The following is a 25,478-nucleotide window of genomic DNA, read 5'->3' on the forward strand; positions in this document are numbered from 1 at the left end:
TCAGCTTGCTTTCCCACTTATCAATAGGAATAAGCCTAAATGCTTTCAAGAAGTGGAGGAAAAAGACATCTCCCCTGCCCAGATGGAGTTTACCTTGGAGCCCACAATGACAGGTTTGCAGGAGTGCTGCTTTGGCCCAGCTCTGTGCGTTGGGCCGGGAGGCGTGGGAGGAGAGGATGAGCAGCGGCACCGCTCCCGGCTCCTGCCTGCGTGCTGCCAGATGTCCCCTCCCAGCCTGAAATCCAGGGACCAGGAACGGTAGTGGTGCGCAGCCCTCCCTCCAGTTCGAGGAGATGGTTCCTGCTGAAGGTCCCCAAGCGTTCTCCTGCGGCAGAAGCATCACCTGCTCCCCTCCCTCCTGTGGCACGGCTCAGCCCCGTTGTCTGCATTTGTGCCTGGGGAAACCAAGGCTGAGGGAGGTGTGCGAGGATTGCCCGGGTTCCTTTCTCTACATCCAGGTTCCATCCATGCTCTCCTGGGTGGTTGTTACGCAGTCATTAGCCACTGTGTGAGAACTGGAAACACATCTGTAGCAGCTAAAAATGGTGCCGTCTCTAAAAGACCTCAGGTGCCAAACTTTGCTGTGTTTGTTTATGAGAGGGCAAGGAGGGCTAAAGGGGCACGGCAGCAAGATTTTTTTGTCCGTGTCTGTGGTTTGAATTGGTGCTAAGATCAAGAGCTCCTGAGTCCCTACAGCGATCATGCAAGGCATGACCATCACCACTAGCTGGTCCTCTCATTAGCCGCATCAGCAGATGTCAAGAAATTAAACCTGAAACCGTAAAGAAAAGCAAAATGGATGGATCGCAAATCGTTCATTAGCGTTCACTGATGCTGATGGTAATGCTTTCAATAAGCCTAATGAAAAGCGTTTGACTGTCTCTGTGAACTTGAGTATTGATTATTAGTGAACGATAAGAGTCATTTGATATCTTCCTGATGCCATGCTCCTATTGCATTGCAGTTAAAATGTCAGTTAACGTGCCATTTAATATTCTATTAGTATTGAATTAGCACTTATTACACTGTGAAAATCATCACCATAAATCCTTATTAAGGCGTGATCCATACAGCTGGGTGGCATCTCTGGCAGACTAAGAGGGTGCATGTGTGCAGACGGACGTACTGAGATGCATCATCTGTGTGGATGCATGTTTGGAGTGTGCCAGGACTTGGAGATTCCACATTTGTACATTGATTTTCCCTGGCAGTTTGAGAGGAACAGGTACACTGAAGAGAGCAGCTCAAATCCATTTCACTTATTCTTCCCATTTTCCTCCTTCCCCTACTCTCTCCTCTGGGTTTTATTTCAGTAGCATCTGCTAACTTATTTCTGGGGCGCTCGCAAGGTTGTCTGACTGTAGGTATTGACCCCCATCCTAGGGCTGACCTCAGGGAGGTGTAGAACAGGTTATGGCACACGGTTTCTCTTTGGCAGAGAGGAGGAAATGTCCCCAGGTGAGTGTCCCCTCGGGAGCGAGGCGATGAGGCTTTGCTCCGACCGCACCGCTGAGCTTTTACTGACCTGAGGGACATCACTGGGGCATCTCTGCTGCCTCCAAGCAGAGACGCGTAATGACGGGGTGCAGAGCAGAGCTCCGGGGTGCTGCACTGTGTCATGGGGGGCTGCGGTGTAGGGCCAGAAAGCAGCCGGCGGGGCCAGTGCCGTGCGCTGGATCTACTGGTGCCCAGCGGCACTGAAAGGTGTGCCAGGGAATTTTCAGAAGTGACTGAGAAACTTCAGCTCCCACTGACTTCGGCTTCAGCTGTTAATCTGCTTAGCTTCTCACCGCCATCCCCCTCGGGATTTTCACAAATCCAGAAATGTGCAGAGAGGGGCTTTGAACACCATTGTAAAAAAACCCTAACCCCTGATTCTCGGTGCCGTTATGACTCTGCGCAGAAATGTGTGTGCAAGAAGGCTGGTGACCCTAAGGCCACCGGTTCCGGAGACCATCTGGGTGTCCCTACAGGGCCACTGCTCCCAGGTCTGGGGCACGGTGCCCTCCCCAGGTCCTTGCTTCCAGCTCGCCCCGCCAGTGATGACAACTGAACCGGGCACTGCCATGTCACGGTGGTGCTGGTTTCTACATGTGAGTGGCTGCTCAAGGATTCCGCTGCCCCGTTCTTTTTTAACGAAGAGCAGATTTTTAAAAACAACTCAGCTCAGGGCAAGTGCGTGCCTGGCCGGGAGGGTGGGCTCTGGCCTGAGGGGCAGACCCTTGCCCCCTTCCTTTGGCTGGGTGGCAGCCATCCCAGCTGGGCTCTGTTGGGCTGCTCTCTAAAGTAAATGTTTGTTGGATCAGACAGAGCTGCTTGCTGCTTGGCCGGCAGCGTGGCGTGCCTCCCATCGGCGCCCACGCAGCCTGGCTTTCCTCCTGCCCACAAGTAACCCCAGAGCAACTCGGAGAGCATCCACTGGCATGCCAAAAGGGAGGGGGGTGAGAGGTGGCGGCCGTAATGGTAGGGTCACGTCACAAGGGACAGCAGCTGCAGCGCCACATGAATGAAATGCATTCAAACAGAGGAACTTGGAAAATGTCTGACCTGCACTAAGAGGCTGTATGAAAGCCTCCTGTCAAATATTTGTCTTATCTTGAAGCAATAATCTTTATCCTCCCTCTTTTCTCTTTCAAATACGACACATATGTGGATAGCAGTGGGGGGGTGTGCTGGGTTACTTGGTTGCCAGGAGGCTGTGGGAAGAGCTCTGAGAGGTGAAGAACAGCTCTGGAGACTGAGCTTCCCCTGTGTATCCGTAGAGCAAACATGGTGTGATCTGCTCCAGGCAAACCCTCTCAACCTGTCTGAGCCCAACCCTGGTGGGTACGGCTGTAAGGGTGAAAGAAAAGTTATGTCCCCATGTCTTCTTCAGCCCTCAACCTCTCAAACGAGCCACAGCTGAGAGCAAGCAGGACATGCCTCCTTGTTGGCATCTCGTCATCGCTTCTGTGCAAGCCACCTTCTGGAGGTTGGGAAGTGGTACAGGGCAGGTGCCTTGGCCAAAAGTGCATATTTGTCTTCGCAGCACCTTCTCCACTCTCTGTTAAGCAAAAAAACATGTGTCATGCAGTTGCAACAGGGTTAGTCAGTCTGTCCTCTGCCTTGCAACAGTTGGGCAAGCAGGGCTATGGCCGCTGCTGGTCCTGCTGCTGCTCTTCTGCCTGCCGTCCCTCACAGTCATTCCTCCTCTCCGGTCTCACCTGGGATGTTCACAGGATGTGCTGCCTATGTCACAGGGATGGCAGTGACACCCTCCCAGCCTCCCCTTTTCAGCCTGAAATCTGCACAAGCGGGCAGATGTGCATTGGGGGGGGGGGGGGGCGGGAGGGAGGTGGTGTTAGGAGAGTGGTGTTTGAGGAGTGAATTCCTCTTTACACAAAGCCATTTTTCGTCAGAGGGTTGGAGAGGGGAGATAAACTATAGCTCCCTGCCCTTGTGCTGCTGGAACTGAGGGATGGAGCAGCTGTGCCCTGAGCTGACAAAGCTGGAGCCATGAACCTTTGCCCTCCAGGGCTGGCAGGGGGCTGGGAACTCTCTTGTATACTTAACTTTTGAAGGTGAGGAAGAAGCATGGGAAGAACTCCTTCTGACCTCTCCCATTGGTAGGGTTAGAAGGGATTTGGTGACCAGGATCTCTTGTGGCCTTCCAAAGTCATTTTTGGTGCAAGTGTAGGCCACAGTCAAAATGAAGAGAGAACAGGAAGCATAGCTGCCCCAAATCTCATAGTTTCAGGAACCGTTGGTTCATGAAACCCTTCAAAAAATCATTGTGAAGTACATGGCCATGTGGCAGCAATGGTGAGGAGATGCTGTGGTTCACTGGCAAGACAGGAGTGTGCTATGGAATTTCTGAGCAAAGTAGTAAAGGGAAGGGACAAAATGGAGATGAAGGAGAGGTTTGTTAATCTCCCCCTCACCTTTCTCATCCTCTGCAGGTGTTATGTAGAAGACAGAAGCTCCAAGGTGGCCTGGTTAAACCGTTCTGGCATCATTTTTGCTGGAGAGGACAAGTGGTCCCTGGACCCTCGAGTAGAGCTGGAGAAGAGAAACCCCCTGGAATACAGCCTGCGGATCCAGAAAGTGGATGTCTATGATGAGGGGTCCTATACGTGTTCGGTGCAGACACAGCATCACCCCAAGACTTCCCAGGTTTACTTGATCGTGCAAGGTAAGCAACATGCCTGAGAAGAGAGTAAAGAGCAAAAGACACAGTGGGTTGAGGGGTCTGTACCTGTCTTAGAGAAACCCCAGAGTCAGTGGCCCGTGCATCCCTTACGTTTACAACGGCAGCCAGCTGGGCTGTCCCCTTCTGCTGCGGCGTGGCGTGACTTTGCTCTGCTGTCAGTCTGTCCTTTCAAAAGCGATGACAGAGCAGGGGACACCAATGGTGTCAAGACATATTCTAGTATAATGCAAACCTGGCTCCTGGCTGTGGTTGTTTTGGCGCTGAGGGGAAAGCATTTGTTTATAATGACACTTGTCAGAACATCGTGCTTGCCTCATCTCTTCCCAGACAGCCCTCTGGTTTCTTTGCCTCCTCCTTCCTCAGATTTCCTTTCTTTTTTCTTGTGTCAACGAGCTACTCTGCTATATTTTTTGGCCTTCCATTGTCAACACTTTGCAAGGCTGGGGAATTAATTTTCCTGGGTGTTTTTCTGTGCTGGGTCATTGGTTTGCAGGGTGCGCTGTCACTAGGCATGTGTGAAACCTGGTACCTGAGGTAGCTGCCACGTACCTTATGTTGCCCTCTCCTTTTTTAGCTACCCTCCTCCTGTGTGTGTTATAGGGAACTGGAAACTTGGTGATCTGAGCCAGCATTGTCCTATCTGTCTGCCTGCATTCATGATATAACAGAGAGCAAACACAGTAAGGAGTTCGCCAATTACTGGTAAGGGCATTATGGAGTTCACTTGTTCCATTTTGTCCAGACCAGAATACCAAACGAGTGCGTGTACTCAGTTCTGTTTTGTTTTGCTTTTAATCTTCACGCCACTCTATCTGCCTATTTATCTAAAATATTTATAGAGCAGCTTAGATAGATAGGTATGTATGAGTGTGTTCGGTACGTATTACAGATATGTTCAGCTTCTACATTATTATTCAGGCAGGAGTTTGTTATTTCTCCTGATTTGTCTAGTAACCCAAAAGGCTGCAGATTTGATTTCCCCCAGCAAGTGTTTGAATCTCTCTGGATATAAATGCGTGCATGAAGGGACTGTTCCTCTTGCTGGTATTACTTGGCAAGCTGGGGGCTAACTAGCATAGCGAGCATTTATCTGCAAGGTGAAGTCCAGACTAATGGTCAGAGGTGATGCTTTACATGTGAGTGTAGGGAGACAGAAGGCTCCTGGTTTGTCTTCTTGCGCAAAATCCTGCCCCAGCAGAGTGAAGAGCAGCCGGCGCCAGCATGCAGAGCAGCTCTCCCGGCTTCTCTGAGTGTTTGCTGGTGTGTGCCCGGCGTGAAATGCACTCTCCAGCCCTGGAGGTGTACCCTGCCTTGCTGCTTGCTATAGCGGCGAATAGCTAACTGGCAGTAGGTGGTTTATTGCTGGTAAAACCTCACAGCGTACGATTTCCATTTATCTGTCAAGAAAAATACAGGTACAAATGAATTTTAGAGCCACACACATGTATTATTAATTTTATTTGTGCCTATTAGATATGGGCCTAAGCAGTGAAATTGAGTTCTGTAGCTTAGCTTTCACCTAAATGTGTGGGTCTCCAGCTCTGAACTACTGCCACCTTTCTGAGGATGAGAAAATTCAGTGTTTGGCACACCTAAGTTCTGGATGCCTGTAAACAAGGTATCTGTGGATAATCTTTGTTTAATGCCTTCCACAGATTTAGCAACAGACCCATTGCGATACCGTGCTTACTTTTAAAGCCCCAGGTCCTGTAATCCAGTAATTAGGTGAAACTCATAGCTTTGATTTTTCTAAAAATAAATTTCATCTGATAAAAAAAAACCAAGAAAAATCATAGAATCATAGAATGGTTTAGGTTGGAAAGGACATTAAAGATCATCAAGTTCCAACCCCCCTGCCATAGGCAAGGACACCTCCCACTAGACCAGGTCACCCAAGGACACATCCAGGGATGGGGTCTCAACAACCTCTCTGGGCAACCTGTTCCAGTGCCTTACCACCCTCAAAGTGAAAAACTTCTTCCTAATGTTTGATCTGAACCTGCCCTCTTCCAGTTTAAATCCATTCCCTCTCGTCCTATCGCTACATGCCCTTGTAAAAAGTTCTTCCCCAGCTCTCCTGTAGGCCCCCTTTAGGTACTGGAAGGCTGCAATAAGATCTCCCCGGAGCCTTCTCTTCTCCAGGCTGAACAGCCCCAACTCTTTCAGCCTCTCCTCATAGGAGAGGTGCTCCAGCCCTCAGATCATCCTTGTGGCTCTCCTCTGAACATGCTCCAGCAGGTCCATGTCCTTCTTATGTTGGGGACTCCAGAGCCGGATGCAGTACTCCAGGTGGGGTCTCACGAGAGTGGAGTAGAGGGGCAGAATCACCTCCTTTGACCTGCTGGCCAATCTTCTTCTGATGCAGCCCAAGATACGATTGGCCTTCTGGGCTGCGATCACACACTGCTGGCTCATGTTGAGCTTTTCGTCAATCAGCACCCCCAGGTCCTCCTCCTCAGGGCTGCTCTCCAGCCATTCCCCGCCAAGCCTGTATTTGTGCTTGGGATTGCCCCGACACAGATGTAAGACCTTGCACTTGGCCTTGTTGAACTGCATGAGGTTGGCTTGGGCCCACCTCTCCAGCCTGTCCAGGTCCCTCTGGATGGCATCCCTCTCCTCCAGCGTGTCTACCTCACCAAACAGCTTGGTGTCATTGGCAAACTTGCTGAGGGTGCACTCGACCCCACTGTCCATGTCGCCAACAAAGATGTGGAACAGTACAGGCCCCAGTACCGACCCCTGAGGAACACCACTCGTCGCTGCTCTCCACTTGGACATCGAGCCGTTGACCACAACTCTTTGAGTGCAACCGTCTAGCCAGTTCTTTATCCACCGAGTGGTCCATTTGTCGAATCCATGTCTCTTCAATTTAGAGACCAGGATATCAATACAAATACAAAATCCTTTACAATCTGGAAGAGTTAGGCTCATCATTTTAAACCATTTTTGTTAGTTTAAAACTAATAATTAATTCATTTTAAATAATATTAACTAATAAAACTAATTCATTAGACAATAGTATATGTTCAAAAATATCCATTTCCTCTCCAAGTATCATTTTCTCATATTGATTATTATTATTCTCAAATTTGAACGTTGTGTACCTGAAAAATAGTTTGCCACTGGTACAAATGAAAGGAGTTTGGATATTGAGTCATGCTAAGCTTTTTAGTTTTATTTATTTAATGAAGTTTATTTACTTCTCTTTTGTGTTCATAAATTTAAAAACATTGGCTATGTGAAGCTCTGGATACCCCAAATGTAAAAATAAATAAATAAAAGAAAATACAGCTCCTGAAAAATAGAATACCAGGCTGGTCAACTGATCTGCATAGTAATCTGGCAGGATGGTGAGTGATTCCCTTCAAACAAGCCTAGGGAAATGGAAACAAGCCAGGGTCAGAGACTCCTTGCTAGCTTTGTGCACACTGGTGATGCCTGGATTTGTCGGTGAAAGATCCCACTTATGCCCTGGAAGCAATAGGCTGCCTCAGGGCCATGCCCAGGCTCCCCGTTCTGCTCAGTTAGCGCTGTCACGGGTATTTCTGCTCCCCACTATGTTGTGGGGACCACAGGTCCTTTATCTCCTGGTTTCAACTCCCTCATCTGTATAGCCACCGTGAAAACCCTGCCTCTGTCACCCCCAAAAACAAATGGGATAGCTATATCGGAGACTAACAGGTAGGCAAATACTGGAACGGTGCTGGAGCCATTATAAATAGAGATAACCACTTCCATGTCCACAATGCGAGCTGAAATAGATGAGCTTTGGTGTATCCTAAGGATTCACTGCATTGAGATTACTGCAGGCTAATGAAGTTACGTTCCAGGAGCCGGTCCTTTCCTCCCGTGAGAAAATCAGCTTTCCCTGGCGTGAGCTCTTCTCAGTGAACTCTGCTGGCCAGAGCTGTGGGAGTATATCACAGGCAGAGGGACATCACCTCTCTAATGTGTGCCCGTGTCCTTTGGTATTTCCAAGGGAAGAGACGATTCTCTCTTGTCAGCCAGCACCAGTCTCTGGTATATTGCTCTCTATTGCATATTGCAGAGGTCTAAAAGAGGCGTAATAAAAGGACACTTAGGAAAAAAAAATCACAACTTGGTAGACAGCTAAAAGGAGAAAAAGTCCCCTTCATGAGTCTTTCCTCCTTTTCAAACTCAAAGCCAACTCTTCTGGTAGAAGTAGACATTCACTGCCAAAAGATTCATTAGTGTAACCATGGCCATCTCTTCTGTCTTTCTGACCCTGGTGGCCAGCACTGCTTGCAGGCTGGGTTGAACTGGAGGCGGCTGTCTCTGCCCAGCTCAGTTGCTACCAGATGCTGGTACTGTGCTCTCTGCACTGGGGTGAAAGCAAGAGAAGACTGCTCTGAACCAGCGCCTCACTCAAAGCATTTTGTGCTGCATCAATTGGGGTGTAATGGCTACTACTGAGTCTTCCCATTCACCACCCCAGATATTTCTGTTGGAGTCCAATCAGAGGAGCAGAGAGCTGGAAGGACCCACAAGAAGTGGTCTTGTCCTTCCCATGCGGGGAGACAAGATCAGATATACTATGGCTGCCCCTAACGTGTCCTTTTTGAAGACATCCTGTGCCTGCATAGCCAGTGCGCAGCCATTATTTCACTCTACTTGCACTTGAAAAGCCTATTTTAAGGTATGATCCAAATTGATTTTGCTGCCAATTATTTGTGGTCCTTCCAAGACATGTGGTGGTAATTTCTCCTCCTCTTCCTCAAAACTACTTTTTATCTGCTAGAAGCCCATTAATCCCTGTGTCTGAGACCCTCTCTAGTCCAGCTTAACAGGCTCACTACTTCTCACTGGTCATATTTTCCAACCCTTATGTCATATGTATTTCACTAGTCTGATTTGTCTACATGTTTCCTTAAGCGTACTGTCCAAAACCAAAGCAAGAGTTCCAGTTTAGGACTCAGTCATGCGATAAAAGTACCTGCCGTGTTTTGCGTGTCATGCTTCACTTACCTAACCCCAGAATGAGATGAGATTCACCTTTTTTTTTTATGAGCGCCTCATTGCTTTTGCTTATTTAGTCTCTCTGCTGCTCTCCAACCCTCTGTTACTGGTCTGCAACACAGTCTGCAGCTCATTCCCCACTTCTGTATTTGAGCATTAATTGTTTTTCCCCCCTTCCAGAGCACAGTGCTTTGTGCTCGCTGTTGTTGGATGCCACGTGGTTGGTTTCTCCATGGAGACCACTTCTTCAGTTTACTTATGATCCTGGTCTCCAAAGCACTCGCAGCTGCCCCCAACTTGGCATCATCGACAAAAGTCAGGTGCCTTCTTTCTGTTCCATCATGAAGGTGTTAATTAAAGTATTGAAGAGATCAGGGTACAAAAGTGGACTGTGGTAGCAACCCACTAAAACCTCCATCCCTAGTGGATAGCGATCTGTTGATTGCAGCTCTTTGAAGCATCCTGATGGTGATTTAACATCTACCACATTCTCCTAGCTTGTTCAAGAGACCGTTGTGCCTTCTGAAGTCAAGATATATCACATCATCACACATACTGCTCCCATGTTATCTGCTATGCCAGATATCCTACAAAAAAAAAAAGGGAATGAGGCTGGAGTGACATATGTGCTTGCCAAATGTACATTACTTTTTTTTTCCTCTACTGTATTATTATCCTCTAGGTGTTTATAAATGGGATGTTTAATCGTTTGTTCTAGTATGTTGAGTGACTTGTTCCAGGAGAATGAGTAGTAACGGGGACGCAAGCAGTGGCGGCCCCTTTCCCAGCTTTACCTTGGGCTCTTGCTCCTTTAGGGCTATATCCTCAAGCTCTTCTCAGGCATTAAATATCAGTGGAGGAATCCCTGTAGTCCTTACCTGTCTCATCAAGGTCACAGGCACAAAGGCACAGTGATCTTAGCAGGCATGGGATTTAAAAGTTTCAGCAATAGAGACTTAGACCTGGCCAAGTTGGGCAAAAGAATAACTCTTTCCACTAGGAGCATGTAGATGGTTGCTGTATTTGCTGCCCAGAGCCTTTACAGCAAGGCATCATTCTGAATGGAGATGGGTGGGAACTTCTCAGTGAAACTAAAACATTTCATTGGTTTTGGCTTCGATTAAAATTGAATCAGGAAGGTTTTACAGGTCTGAGGTGCTTTTTCAGGTCAAAATTGGGAAGAGAAAAAGGTATAGCATTACCACAGCCTACCTAAAAGCTACAGCATTCAACTGAGGTATGGAGAACTCACGTTCACATTTTTGCTCCAAGCCTGCGACTCCTGCAGGCTCGCTAACATTTCTTGCGATTCCCAGTTATTGGCTGTTCAAAGGACGTGGGCTCTCCCTTCTTTTAATGTTTATTTCATGAAAAAGAAATAATCAAAAGGGCTCTGTCATTTTGGCAAAACAAAAACAAATTTGGAGACATCAGCAGCAAATTTTCACAAAGAGGAATTCATGTTTACTGCCCAGCCCTAATCACAAACTCAGAGTCAAATGTATCGCAGCTAAAGGCCAAACCCTACAGTTTTCTTTCAAACTGGTAGGCATTAGTGTGAGAAAAGAACCACAGGGTGTAGCCTTTTTCCATTATGCATTGCCTTTGTAGAGCTCCTTGCTTGCAAAGATTCAGACTGACCATTAATTGTTTCAAAAGTGGTATAAAGATGTATTTGTTGTTGCTGGGATTTAACAACAGAAAAGTCATTATTAACTCTGTGTGGTGTATTAGCTGTGCCCCCTCTCAGTCCACTCCCCTGAAATTAAAGGGCTTTGTGCAGGTGACTGGTAAAGCACCGCGGAGAGAAATCCTTTACCCAGAAAGGCAGCTGAAGCAATCTGGGCTTCCTCTGTGTAAGCACTGCTCTGCCGGTGAGCCCCTCGGGAGAGGCCAGGTATAGGGCTGAGGAGGGAAGGTGTTGTCCACCATCCGCTCAGCCCTTGCCCTCAGTGCTGAGCACGGCAGCGGGGAAAAATTTTGCTTTAGGCTTCGGGGCTGTGAGAAGGGTTTCTGAGCAGAACTGGAGCAAGGCACACGAGTGTGCTTTGTAGGAGCCTGAAATCAGGTGTCAGGTGGAGGTAGCTCCTGCTGGTCACCAGCCTTGGACCAGAGCCAAGGTGGGGTTCATCTGAGCAAACATAGATGACACCTCTGGAGCGGGTCACTTTGGACTTCCTTTGTCATTAGTGAGGAGAAGCAGGCTCTTCTCAGACACAGTCCAGCCCATTCTAAAGTAGCCATCCAAAATCCATCAGACAAATTGACCAGTGGAAATGTCAGCTTCCTTCCACTGGCTGTAGAGGGGAGTCCAGGGTGAGCAGTCCGTATGGTGCCGTGCATCCTTTTGGTCTTTCCAGACCCCTTTCTGCCATTCTCCACTGGAGTTTATTCCCTGCCAGAATAAGGATTGGTGGCTGTCAGTGCTTGCAGAGGGTCACTGGGAGACCAGAGCTGGGATGGTTTTGAGCTCAGCAGAGCCATGGTGGGAGCCCATCTTCCCCTGGCACATCTGGCCTTCCCACCCCTTCTGCTGGCGCTGGAAGCAGAGTGGTTTGAAGAAAGCTGAAGCTATTTTTCCTTTCCTAGCCAGACAATAAGGGTGTTGGAGTCAGATGCTGTTCTTCGAGAGATGTTTGCTTCCCCGCTTTGTGGGCGCAGAGCCCAGAATTTGGAGGGATCTTTCTGAGTGCTAACACTGTAGTGTTTTCAATTCCAGGGAGCCTGCAGTAGGTAAGAACGAGCACAGACCACTTTGTCTTTTTCAGGACATAGCCCCAGTGGGAAAATGACAGTGAATTTGGCATGCTGTTGCAAAGAATAATGAGATAACATGGGAGTATGAATTTTCTAGGAGGAAGAAAAAAGATCATTTTACTGGGAGCAGTGGGGGAGAAGAAGAAAAGATTGGAGGGAGGAGATAAATTCAGATTACTACAGGGCCTGGGAGAGACAGGACCAGTGTGCTCAGAAGGAAATGGCAGCGGAACAGTTTGATGGGGAAAATAAGCTGAGAGAGCAGGGAATCGTCTTGGGGAACTAAAGCACAGTAGATCTTGCTGCCCCCCTTCTGCTGTTAGCGTGGACTGTCATTTCCTACTGGCAAAATAATTCCAAAATTTCAGGCACATGGTAGTGTTGGTGGCAGTCTCTCCAGGTTTTCTGTGCTGGTTTGTTTTGTCCAAACTCATAAATTGCAGGAAAGTGCACCTGGTGTTTCATAGGTTACCAAGGAACTTCCTGCCGTTCCCCATCTAATATTTTTATGGCCTCCCCATAGTGTCCTGATGCTTCTTGACTTCTGTTTTCCTGTCTCCGGGCACGGCTGGGGTGTTACTATGCAGCATAGGGTCTTGCTCTGTTGCATAGGTTGGATCTCAGCACTTCTTTGTGCATAAATCAGGAGGTTTTTCTGGAAATATTTTGGTGCTTGCTTTGCAGGTGCAGGCAGGAAACAAAAACAGAATACTTCAAAAAATGCTTACTCATTTTGGAGAAAGAAGTATTGCATAAAATACATGGAATGCTTTCCTATGGCTGGGAGGAAGGATCTTGATATGATAATCCAACTCCTTAATGATATAAATCAGCTTAGCTTGAGTGGTCTCTTTAGAGCAGTATCAGCTGATTTTTTGTGATTTTGTCTGATCAGCTGATTCTAGATTCGGACCAGTGCTGTGAAAGATTTTGCCTTGTTATTTCTCTGTCTGTCTGATTGTCTCAGTGTACTGTTCCCAAATCTTAGCCTGGACTGCTAAGACAGTAAAGTAGCGACAATATTTTGCTCTCAACTCCAAACACAACAAGAACCTAATCCCACCACCAAACCTACTAACCCTTGAGAGAATGCAATCGTAAATCCAAGTGTGTTTCTGCTCCCACTGCTGAAAAAGCAATGGCCTCAGTAGCGCAACAGAGTTGCCTTGACCTGTTGCCAATCTTGAAATTTAACCCAGGTTGCCCACGTCAGGATATAGCCCCTTGGACATCCTAAGTCATAGATTACCATTGCTTTCTCCCTCCATGATGGCCAGTGTGAATGAACAATTTTTTTGACACATCCTCTTGAGATCTTTTTGCAGGGAAAAAGTGCTAATATAACCAGGAATAAATGTCTTATTCATTGTATGTTGAAGGCCTGTAACTGCTTTGTAGCTTGAAAATGAGCAAAAATGTGTTTTTAAGAAATTCTCAAAAAGATCTGATCTGGAACTTTTTATTTCTAACCCAAAATAATGAGGAAAGATATATAGCTAGTATCCACTAGAAACTTTAGGATCAGCTTGTCTTTTTACTTGCAATACAGATGAAAGCTAAGGTTAATCACGCTCCACATTTCTCTGTCTCAGATCAACCTTTTCCATAGCTTTACTGTCCTTTTTATTTTTTTCCTTTCATTTGAAAGAAATACTGCCAGGTTGTGGTTCGCTCAGTTGAGTTTTTATTATATCCAAACCCTAGAGATACTGGGAGTAGCTTGGCTTCCCAAAGTAGCAAAGTGTGTATGGATTTATTTGTATGGTTATGCTGTTTGCCTGTCCTTCTGCTTGGCAGTCCTCTGCTCGGCTGACTCCAGCAACCCTCATACCTGCCATGACCTTGCCCCAACAAGAGCTCCTGCCCCTCAAATTCTCACAAGTAGACCCCAGTCTCCTCCTGCATCCCTTACCAATGGGATGTGTGAAAGGCAGCATAGTTGCAGGTTGGTTTGGACAAGGTGGCACATGCCAGCTGGCGGGTGCCACCTTGACTAAAACTGGTCAAGAGCTTTGAAGGTTGGCTGAGGGATGAGGCATCAGGACCTAGGATGCATAGCTGTGGGAAACCAGGCCTTGCTAATTCCAGTGTTCGTGGAACAGTGTGTTCCTTTTGCCTGTTTTTCTTACTGCACTGGTGCCAGTTGAGTCAATACTGCAAATCTGCCATGCTCAAAACTCCATATGGGATGAAATTCCAGATTCCCGGAGTCCACCAGCTCTGTGGTTTTGGCTGCTGTGTTACTGTCTACACTCATTGTAGCTGTGTGTTAGTGGATGAGAACCTGGATCAAAATCTTGATTCCACTGAAATTAAAGGGAATTTTGTTTCATCGGAGCCAAGATTTCATCTGAAATTGGAAGTGGCTAGAAACAGATTGTAAAATAAACCTAAATTGAGCCAGCAGTTCAAAAACAACATCAAGGCTTGTAGAAAGAAACAAATTCATTTCCTACTTTAGAAGCTTTCCATTTTGCTATTTAATGTGAATTAATTACAGAAAGAAAGAGATTGGCATTTTGGGAAAGGGAACAAGGTGGTAATATATCTGAAATGAGACTGTCCTTTTAAAAGTGCCTTGAGACTTTGAAGAGTGGGGAAGGGCAGGTCAGCATGGTCTCTGTGCTGTGCTTTCCCACCGCATCCTTGCGTCTGCATGGCGCGTATTGACCCCAGCCGACTCGTGGTAACCGTGTGCTCCTACCATTTGTCTCTATCCAGTCGCTGGCCCTCATCACTCCTGAGCAGATGCGTAGTCTGTCTTGTCGGTGTGTATGCATGCTATGCCTTGTAGGATAAGCCTCCAGCTGCTTTCCACAAGAACAACAAATGATAAATTGTATTAAGTAATAGGTTTTCAGGGTTTGGATTTTGATGGCTTTTTCAGAGCTCCAGCTCTTCTTTTTATCTTTAGAAACACTGGAATTGCTACCCCAGTAGCAGCTCCTTACTCACCAGAAAGTGAAGAAACATTCTGAGAAAATAATGACTTAATATCACATTTCCTGTATAGCTGCTAAAATGTCAGTAGTCAGTTGCTTGGGAAAAAAACCCTCCAAAATAACAGAATAGCAGCTTGGTTTAATAAAGCCTGAGATGTGATAGTTAAGGGGAAAAAAAAAAAAAACACAAAAAAACCTTGCCAAATGTGCACACAACAAAATAGACAAAAAAGAAACAGATACTTAGACATATGGCTTCCATTTACAGAGCATTCAGGCAGGGAGCACTTTCTCAAAACCCAACCACAGCTTTTGAAAATGTCTTTTAAAGAACAAATATTAGGTTAAAAACTGTTAATCTCCAACACAAAACAGGAGAAAGGTTGTTCCTGGGAAGGAAAAAAAGATTGGCGTGGGCAGTCTGAGGGAGCGGGAGCACGTGGCTGCTCTGACTGGCAGTGCTGGGTCTCTGCCTGTCCCAGCTCAGGCTGTCAGTGGGCAGACCTGTGGCAGGAGGAACCAAGCCCTGCTTGACAAGCTGTAGTGGTGTGGGAAAGGCTGAGAATACGATCAAGAGATCGGTTTGTTTCTCACAGACACATCAGGAGCGCCATCATTTGTCTGCCTGGCTTTTCCTGAAGGACCCTTTGGACATCCCCAAATGTGGGCTGAGCTTTCTCAGTTCTGATACCAAAAGGCTGAGGCTGCTGAGGCTTGAACACCACTACTTTTAAAATTCCTTCCTTCTTTCTGTATCAAGTTTCCCTTACATCGTCTGTTTGATGGCATGATCTCGTACTTCTCTGGTCTTCCATAGAATCTTCTAGGAACATCTTAATTTATTACGTGGACATATATTGGAATGAGGAACAGTTCTTAAAAAGGAAAACTTTCAGGGCCTCTCAAACAGAAAAGTAGCCTACAAATACATTTTTTTCTTCCCATTCCATGAAGGTTACCTTTAAAAAAAAATCTGTAGAGGAAAAAAAATAATTGATAACTAGGGAGGTCTCTTTAATGAAATGAGAATTGGATTTTGGTGATAAGTTTTAATTTAGGGCAAATAATTTAATTGGAATGACTTATTAATTTGGGGGTGCGTGAATTGGGCCTCTGGCAGCCTATTATCTTCTTTATTCCTTTCTGAGTCTTCTCTGTCAATGTAAGAGAAGTCTTTTGCCTTTAATAAGGTAAGGAGACACTCCCTTTGAACGCGTGGGGAAGGGACTCTCATGATGCAGTGATTTTAACGTAGTGGCTTCTCACCTTTGGGTGCCCTCAGCTTATGAGCCGCTCAGGCTGCAAGACCGGTTAAGTTTGTTTTCACAGCATCCTGGCACATGGGTGCTCAGCAATGCACAGGGTAGGGGTGATGCGGTGGGCCTGGGGCATTTGGCCATGGTTGACTTGGGCGTAAGAGAGGTTAGTAGCACTCTGCCAGGAAAGGCGGTCACAAGCTGGCCGCTGGCTGCATTGACAAAATTGTCTGCAAGGAGACCAGAACTATGTCACCAGAAGAAATGGAATGTTAGGACTAGAGGACTGTAAACTGTACTCTGAGTTAGTGGGTGAGTGGGACGTGTACTCAAGTTTTGTTAACTGGGAGGTTCAGCTCTCAGCTTTGGTAGGCAGCAAGTACATCCGTTCATGTGTTAAGTGCAGACAGGTGAAGTGAAACACACAGAGTAAAGAGCCTTTTGAAGGAAGAGAAGCCAAGAAGCAAGTTCCTAAACCTGAATTCCACATGGCCCTCACGCAGGTGCCGCAGCTGCAGCTGTAGGCTGGAGAGTCTCTTCAGAATGATTGTCCCCTTGTTAGACTGATGGGAATGTGACTTTTGGGTATGTTCCTGTTTTGAATGCCAAAAAAAAAAAAAAAAATTGTGTAAAAGTAGGATAAATCTCCCCAAATAACCACAGAACAGACTTTGCAAGGTAGAAGCCTTATGACCTTGACTATACAAATCCAACAATGATTTTAGGGATTATGAAGGCATAGAGCTCCCAATTCACGGTTTTACCTGAAAGACTAATCCAGTTGTTGACCTACAGGAAAGAGGTTAAGAACAAAATTTCACAGGGAGACCACCTCTCACTAACCTGTTTGAGGGGAGTGTTAACAGTTTGGCAAAAATTGCCTCTCCTGCTGTGTTTTTAACTATTGTGAATATGTTTCTCGTAATTCACGGCATGACTGTGTTCCAGAAGAATATTTACAGCTGTGCAAAGCCTGTGGACCATCTTTGCAGTTGAGGTTGACACCTTGGTTATGCCTGTACTCCCTCTGTGGATAGGATCAGAGAAAGCCCTGAACTCCAGACCAGACAACATAGACTGGCTCGTGTTCATGCTACTTGGTGGTACTACCTTCTGGAACAGATAGATTCTGTCCACGTTGCATTGGGCACTGGTGGGAGCCCTGGTCTCCTCCATGCTCCCTGTGGTGCCCCTGTGGCTCTGAGTCATGCTTCTTTTTCGGTTGATTGATTTGTTATGTTTTCTGGTTAAAAGTGTCTGAAATAATGAGAAGGCTGGGACACAGCCTGGCAGACTGGTGCCTTTCAGACTGGTGCCTTTATAACCTGATGCCAAGAGTGTGTGTTACATGGCACAAGAGCACATGGAGGAATTTGAAAGCCCAGGGCCTGTGGAGTTGGTGTTGGAGGACTTTTGCAGGTTGAGGAAGCCGAACTTAGCAGTGTCTGCATGTCTGGAGTGGGCTGTCCATGTCAGCTGTGCCTGCTTCTCCTCTGAGAGGAGATGTACTAATTCATTCCAGGAAGGAGCCTGGGAGTGATATCGTGTTTGTGTGCACGGCTCTCCGAAGGACTGGAGCACAACTGAGAGGCTGTGGTTTGCTCTCTGGAGCAAAAGAGAGCAAACCACATTGACATTATAGGCATAGCCATCCAAGGTCATAAAAGGTTCCTTTCCTTTGAACAAATCCAGGGTGTGTACATGGTTCTGCTAGCTAAATTGCACAGGTGCCCTATCAGAGGCAGGACTAAAATCCAAGTCCGGAGATATACATCTCTGTCACTTACTCTTTTAAGTGTAACTCTCTTAAGGTGTGGCATCTCTTGTCTGTATGGACACTTAGTCACGCAAACAGAAGTGGTATACTACAGGTGAGATTCATCACACTTAGTCTTAGACATCTAAGTGTTAGTAGCACAAATGTAAGCTAGTCATCTGGCCCTCATCTGTAGTCTGTTGGGAGAGGTTGGCATCTTACTCGAGGTAATGTGATGGATTGTCCTCCAGAAGTCCCTGTTTCTCTGTTTGGACTACAGGAGGAATGTAAATGACTAACTTAAGTAGTAACACAGTCAACTTTTCAACGTCAAAAATTTGGTGACATGAATCCACCTTGTATGTCTATGCAGGAGAGATGAAACTGTGTAAGAGTCTAGAGACTCCGACATTACCCACAATCTAATACTGTCTCCTCGCAGCGTTGATTGGCCTTGACTCTTCCTCTTGCCATAACCTGGACTGTGTGACTTTAAATAGTATAACAATACCTTTTCTTTTAGTCTGTGATCTCTTCTACACTGGATAATGCTTTCAGTTATAATCCCTGATATATTTACCTGTCCTCGCAATGGGCAGCTGCATTCCCCTCCAAATCTCTTGCTTTAAGCCTGACATAAATTCGTGCAAGCTCTCCCAGCGGAAGGTTGTCATCTCCTTGTCTCGATGCTCTTGCCTGCTGTTTCCCACTGAGCCAGAGGGTAAGGGACTCCTCTGAAAAGATTTCTGCACTTCCTGCTCCCAGAGCCAGCAGCCCAGCAAAGCCCTGAGGCACAGGCTAAATTTTTCACTAGATGAGTAATGCTATTGTAGACCAAACTATTCCAGGGTACTCCATTTTTCTTCTGGATTTCATAACGCCCCTGTCTCTCTAGTCCTTGAACTCCTTTGAGACATCACTAGCGTTAGACCAAAGTACTTGTTCCTCTCTTCCTTCTTCTCCCTTAAGGGAGAACCATGTAAGCTTTCAAAAAGAAACTCCAAATATTTAGTCATTTGCATCTGCAGTTCTCAGGAGCTGCACCCAGCTCAGAGGCATGGATGCTCCCATGCTTGTTTCCATCTCTGGTGCTGCGAAGTCCATTACTCCCTATGGATTTCACAGTGTTATCCTCTTCTTCCTGGGGTTCAAGAGCACACTGCTGACTGGTCTCCCTGCCAGCCCTTTCCACTCCCTTAAAAAGAAAAAAACAAACAAAAACCCCACAAAACCCCCAAAGCCCTCTACATCTCCATTTTTTCTAATCCTATTGGTTTTGTGGGCACGTTTCTGCCAGCAGTTGCAGAAACTCCCGAGTCTGCACCTGAACAGCAGAAACTCTCCTCTCTTTGGCTCCCAGATCAAATCAAATTGCTGTTTGTTTCATTGCCCTGATAAATTTTTTATTAACTGTGTTAGAAGTCTGTGAGGAGGAGAGAGGGGGAAGAGAAAGAAAAAAGCTGTTCAGGAATGTAGACTGGGCAAAGTGCCCATGATTAATAGGGTAGCAGTGACCAGCGGGTATTTGAAAATTCACCGGTGCCAACTGCCAGGAGGTTTTTGCTGCCTGCGACAGCTGGTCATCGTTATTGGACGACTGCTCTTGTGGACATCTTAGATCTGTGCTTTTGTATGTCTCTCACCAAGTCACTCTCAGTTTCTGTTTTGCAGGGACATACTGAAGCAATTAGGGCATGTTGGATGATTGCAGGGATGAGTGTTGGGTAAAATACAAAAAAAAAAATACAATTTCTCTTCTACTCTAGCCCTAATTCCCCTGTCTCAAGATGAGCTTAAACCACTGTCCCAGAGACAGGCCTCCCTCAGCATCGCATGAATTTGAATTGCAGCTTTGCATTTCTACCCAACCACTTGCTTATTCCTTATTCATCGTCGCTACAAGGCACTTGGCCTCTTCGAAGGTTGTTACAGCCCATTCTGACTGATAGCCCTCTTTAAGGAAGCAAATCCCACCTTTTGATGCACCATACATGTTGCTACATGTCTGCTAGCCCTCTAATGAAACAGCGAACGCCTAATCTTGATGAAAGGTTGCAAACTCAGACCATTTCTACTGCACAGTAGCCGGTAATGAGGGCAAACTGAGACTGCTGACTGTGCCACCCAACCTGAGGGAAAGGATCTTAAAGTGTAAATGTCGTGTTTGTATCTGCCAGAAGCCCATCTAAGAGGCATCAAGCCTCCTTGGGAACGCAGTAAATCCGGCAGATAGGCCAAAGCAGAATAATGGATGTGGAGACGGACCTCAGAACAGAAGAGTTAAGTACAATCCAGACACATTCATGTGGGAGTGAAGTGGCGATAGCATTCATCTGTCTGCGGAGAAGTCAGGGGAGATAAAAGCCTTATATCTGTTCTTATTGACATTTTTGATTTGGAACTCCCCACAAGGGGCAGTTGGTTGGCTGCAGGTAAGCCTTAGGTGTGTGAAGACTTCTTTAGGATCTAGAGGGGACTCAGAGGCAAAATGCACCCATGGTGGCTGACATGAAGGGAACATGTGAAACAGGAAATTGTCGTGGATGCTAATCCTCCCAGTTTTTTGTAGTTTCTGTTCCTCCTTGGTCTGGTACACTCAGCAATTGGCCTGCTCTGGAAGGGGAAGCTCGGACCACTAATGGGAAGAGCTGTCCTGACCCCTTAGGAGATGTATGGTCATGCCTTCTCAGGAGCTTTCCAACCCAGTACTATAGAGCTAACAGTAGAATGACCTGATTTTTTTTTGAAAGGCATAACTGGGGCACACTCGACACCATGCAGGGACAGAAGGAATGTAGTTTTTTTGTATTAATAGCTTTTTCTTTTCATGGCAGCCTCAGAAGCCTTGAATGGGAAGAAATTGGGATTCTTGGGATTGGATCTGCCATTCAGTTGGGGAGGAGGCTGACGTGGATCTTGAGGAACGTAGTTCAGCCAGGGATGTTGAGCTTGGGAAATAAAGAGGATAGCTAGTCCTTCAGACTAAAGCTCTTGTGGGACACAGCACCTCAGCAGGGAAATACAATAACAGCATTGTTTACTTTCTGTAAGTATGAACAGGTATCCATGCTGTGAACAACTTTAATTTTTTTACTCCCACATCTCTGCAATAAAATGTAGTAAAAATTACTGTACCAAAACTCGAGTACAGAGGTATTCCAGACTGTGTCCCCGTAAGTCATTGTGAGGTAGCCTACAAACCTCATGAGGCACTAGCTGGCAGAGGGAAGGAGGGACTCTTTAATTAGATCCAGAGTGTTGTAAATCAGTGGGAAAATGCTTCTTGTAACTTGACTGGTATTTTAGTTTATCATCAATTAAGGTTGCCTCTTACAGTGTCTCGAAGTACACCACAGTTCAGATTCTTCAGTGAATTTATTCATTAGAGGACCAATCACTGAGTTGCCTGCCATGGTATAGCAGGTATTCTCATCATACATCTGTTTTCTTCTCCTTCGCTTTTGCTGCTAGTGAGTTCTTGCCATCCCCATCGTGTCTTCATTTCACTTGTTCACAGTGACACAAAATGTCTCCTGCCTGAGGTCAATCTCCCTGTGATAAAAGTCTTCCATAGAATTAGCCAGGCTGGAAGACAGGCAGATATCAAAAACATAAGCCTTCGGAAAATGGTGGCAGGCTGTCAGTTCCCATTAGCTAATGCTACCTGGGCAGCCTGCTGACTCTTCACCGTTGTAGGTGGGAGAGATGAGTTTTAATGAGCAGCAGAGGGAGTCAAAAGGGGAACAAAAAGAAAGTAGTTTAGACTAGAAGTGATACTTTTGGTAGTGGATAATGTACGTACATGTGTGCGCGCATGTGTCCGTGCTAGAGTACATAAGTATCGAAATGAGGTGAGCAATAACCGTGTGCCTTGCCAGACTTCTCCAGGAACTTCGTCATGCGAGTGATTGCATCCTGGCCTTCTTTGTTCAGTGGCTTCCTTCTGTCTGCTCTCCAGCAACATCAATCAATATGAGTAGAATTGAAGTAAACTGCAAAGACAAATACGCTAAAATTTACAAGGGAGATCTGCGATTCCTGGTTAAACAGTAATGCAGTGGTGGATGTAGTGTTTGAGAGCTGGTTTATATCAATGCAACTTCACTGACTTCACAGAAGTTGCTCCTGAGGTATTCCAGGCTAGTGCTGGGGTGTGCCATATTCGATCTAGGTGCAAAACCACTCTGCAAACAACTATCAGACTCACCAAGTATTTAAAGAAAGTGTGTGCTTCTCTGTGGAGGTCACAGCTAGGACTAACAAGGGGACATCAGGAATGGGATGTATTCAGCTGTGAAATAGCCTCCCAAGGGCAAAGGTAGAAGAGTCATTTCCCAGAAACTTTAAAGACTAGTTGGCCAAAACACTATTAGATATGCAGCAGAGAACAAACCTGCCTTTCCAAATGCCCCCAGCTCTGGAAGACAGAATAAGCGTGCACATGATTCTTCTGTCTCCAGAGTACGTGAACATCTGAGATCTGAATTGCTGCAGGTCCCATTCTTCTCCCTGGCATTCAACCTACATTTAAATTCTAATTGACTTAGAGTGAAAACTCATAAAGCTTTCTCTTTTTTCGCCCGGATGCTGAATCCTCAATGAAAATATAAACTTTTGTCGTTAGATGTTGGGCGGATGTTGAGCATGAAGGAGCTGGTTTAAGCTGAAAATTGCACAGCTTATTCCAATTAGTCATTCTGCATATATAATGATCACAGTGACTCTACTTTTAGCGGGAAAAGGCATTAGTATAACTAAATACATCCTCACTGGATATTTTTATTAACACAAAAGTTGATGCTGGGTTAGTGTTGGCTATGTCATGTGCCCCACTTAGTTTTCTGACAGCTCCATCATCTTCCTTCCTACTGGGAGACGCTTTTACTTCTTCAGGAAATGCATTGTCTGCCAGGGCCCTGAGCGCGCTAATTAGACTTGACCAGTCTCCCCAGGGGTTTCGATACACCCTCTGACCTCTAACTGTGTGTTAGGTGTACCTGTCTCCAGCTGTGTCTTTGGTACCATCTCTTGGATGGAGCTTGGACCTATGTGGTAGGTAGCTTCTCTCTAACCTGGTCTCTAGCCTTGTCTTCCTGCATGGACCCTAGATCTGGTTCACCATCTCACCATGTCTGGGACTGTTGATGAACCATGATACCAGCACCTGGCTTTGCTCACTCTATTAAGATCCTATGGGACTACGGCCAACTGGTGAGGATACTGCCATGGTCACGCCCAGCACATTGTCAGTGCGAGCTATGTGACTGCAAATTTTGTGTGGGATTTACCTCACTGAACTGTATCCTTCTAATAGGTATCTAACCTAAGGTAGTCTTGAAAATGCTTGGACTGAATGGACCTCTCAAAATCTATCTGTCTCTCTTAATTGACTGTAGGGTTAGGTTAAAACATGCACCTACATTAAATGTCTTATTTTAGGAGAGTAAATTAATGGAGGTGAATTACCACCACCACCTTTACCAGCTTAAACTTGACGTGTAAGTTGTACTCCAGTTTGTTTTCTTAAGAAAATTGTGTTTATGCCTCTACCAGTCTGATTTTGATTGTTTCTATGAGAACAAATGGGGTTATGTTTGTGTAAGCAGAAGGAGAACTGGATCAGCATTAAAGGTTCCCACTAACCTGAGACAAAACAACTTCTTCATCATTACAGTCTATCACTAATGAGGTGCTTGTGGGCCTCCCAGTCCTTCTTTGGCTGAACACTAAAAATATCCATTCTGGTTAATGCATCAGAGGGAACCTTATATAGAGGTGAAGCTTGTATCATGTATTATTAGGAATTATTAGAAAAAATTTCCTCTGTCTTGCTGTCTATCCCAAGGGTTTTCCTACTCTCCCACTGCACATTCACCACAGGAAAGGGAGTCTAGCATAGTGTTGGGACTCAATCTTTGACCATTACGTTGTTCAAAAATGTAATGGTCAAACGTTGAGTCCCAACAGTATAATAGGGTGGAAATTAGGATTGTAATTCTGTCTTTTGAGTTTAAAAGGGTTTGGGATCTTTAGATCAGAAGATGGATCCCCTTGCTTGAGCCAATAGAGCTCTCAGCAGCTCATGGCCAAAAGAAGGGATGCATCTCAAATGTTCAGCCAAACCCTTAACTGGAGCCCCCTCCATAAAGTAGTAGTGTTGGTGGCAAGTCTCATGAATGCCCAGGAAGATAGTTCCCCGAGCAGCTCCTACAGTATGTTTCCACTTCCCTAGGAGATTTGGTTTTGGTAAGGCCAGATCTTCTGAGGTTTGAAAATATGAGGTTCCCAGTCCTGTTTCCTTATTCTTTGGAGCTGGACTGCCTGAGAGGCTTGACTTCTTTCTTGTTTGCAGTGCAACGGGCACACGCATATTTGGGTTTGCTCTCAGAACCATTGCAGACTGACATCCAGTACAAAGAAGCGAAGGAAGTAAATCTCTCTTTGTGTTAGGCTTGCCTTGATCTGTTTGAGGCCCCAAGAAGACTGCTGGGGACTTCCACATTACTGTTGACTGTTGTGGAAGACAGTCAAATACTGTGACAGACAGCAGATTCAAAGCCTTTAAATAGGTTAAAAAAATAGGTTGCACCTCATCCACAGGGGAAAAAAAAAGAAAAAAAGAGAGAAAAAAAGTTGCATTCTCCCTTTTCCTCCAGAGCAAGTAGGTAGTTGGCAGAGTTTCTGTGCCTGAAGGCATCACAATATAACGTGTCTCATAATGGCTGTGCACCGCCTGCTGCGAGCTGTGGGATTTGGAGAAGAGCAACCCAGGCTGGCCAGGACAGCAGCGCACACAGCTGGCTCCCAGCTGCCGTTGTCTTCCTATGACCTGGCACTGCCGTCTCATCAAGTGTGAAGGTGAGGTAGGGCTCCTCGGGCAGCCAGGCCCTCCCTGGCTTGTCCTGCCGCGCCAGCTGTGGGTGAGCTTCACCCCATCGCTAAGGGAGTACAGGAGCAGAGTAAGAAAAACGCGTGTGAGGGGCAGCATGCAAACAGGCAGCACTCTTCCCGCTAAAATACTCCGCGGGCATCTGTGGTGGATGGTCCCAGGACGAGGCAGAGGGAAAGCCGAGGTCTGACTGAGCCGTGCAAAGGAGGCAGTAGGGAAGGGAGGCTTTGCGCTCCTTTGGAGTAGAGAGGAAGGGCGCTCCCGTGTTTGGTATCTACTGGGGGTGTCTAGGTCCAGTCCCATGCTGTGCATCAGGCTCCCCAAGTACCTTCAGGGGCGTTTTCTCTCAGCCTCAAATCCTTACTTGTTAGGCTGCATGCAGAAGGCCTGCAGGCTCGGGGTGTGGGCCTTGCAGGTTCTCAGAAGTGATCCCATTACAGGGAACTGTAATGAACATACAAAGCTCCAGTGCATAAGCAGGTGGGGTTTTCTGCCCTAACTGGAAGGCTGTAGCAGAAACCGAGGGTTCTGATACCCAATCTCCTCCTGATTTCAGCCTAAATACAACCCTCTTGTTCTTGACCCATCCTATCCTTTATCTTCAGAGGCAATCACATTAAAGGAATGTCCCAGCGAAGCAGCACTTAGTGGTACTATGGCTGTTACTTGGATGTTGGGGACAGGGAAGGAGACGCTGTGTGATGGTGTAGCT

The 25,478-nt window shown here is 46.3% G+C and overlaps 1 protein-coding gene across 2 annotated transcripts in view; it reads left to right on the plus strand.

Annotated features, from left to right (window-relative positions):
• Positions 1–25,478, plus strand: part of LSAMP (limbic system associated membrane protein) — a gene marked incomplete at both ends in the record, with an annotated part of 318,738 nt that overhangs the window by 143,467 nt on the left and 149,793 nt on the right. For both annotated transcript variants that reach the window (XM_082495005.1, XM_082495006.1), the window contains one exon: positions 3,939–4,171. In XM_082495005.1, coding sequence (XP_082351131.1) covers positions 3,939–4,171 — 233 coding nt within the window. The remainder of the gene's footprint in view (positions 1–3,938; positions 4,172–25,478) is intronic.

The sequence above is a fragment of the Vanellus vanellus genome (assembly GCF_965231255.1).
Source record: "Vanellus vanellus genome assembly, chromosome: 1".
Taxonomy (NCBI): domain Eukaryota; kingdom Metazoa; phylum Chordata; class Aves; order Charadriiformes; family Charadriidae; genus Vanellus; species Vanellus vanellus.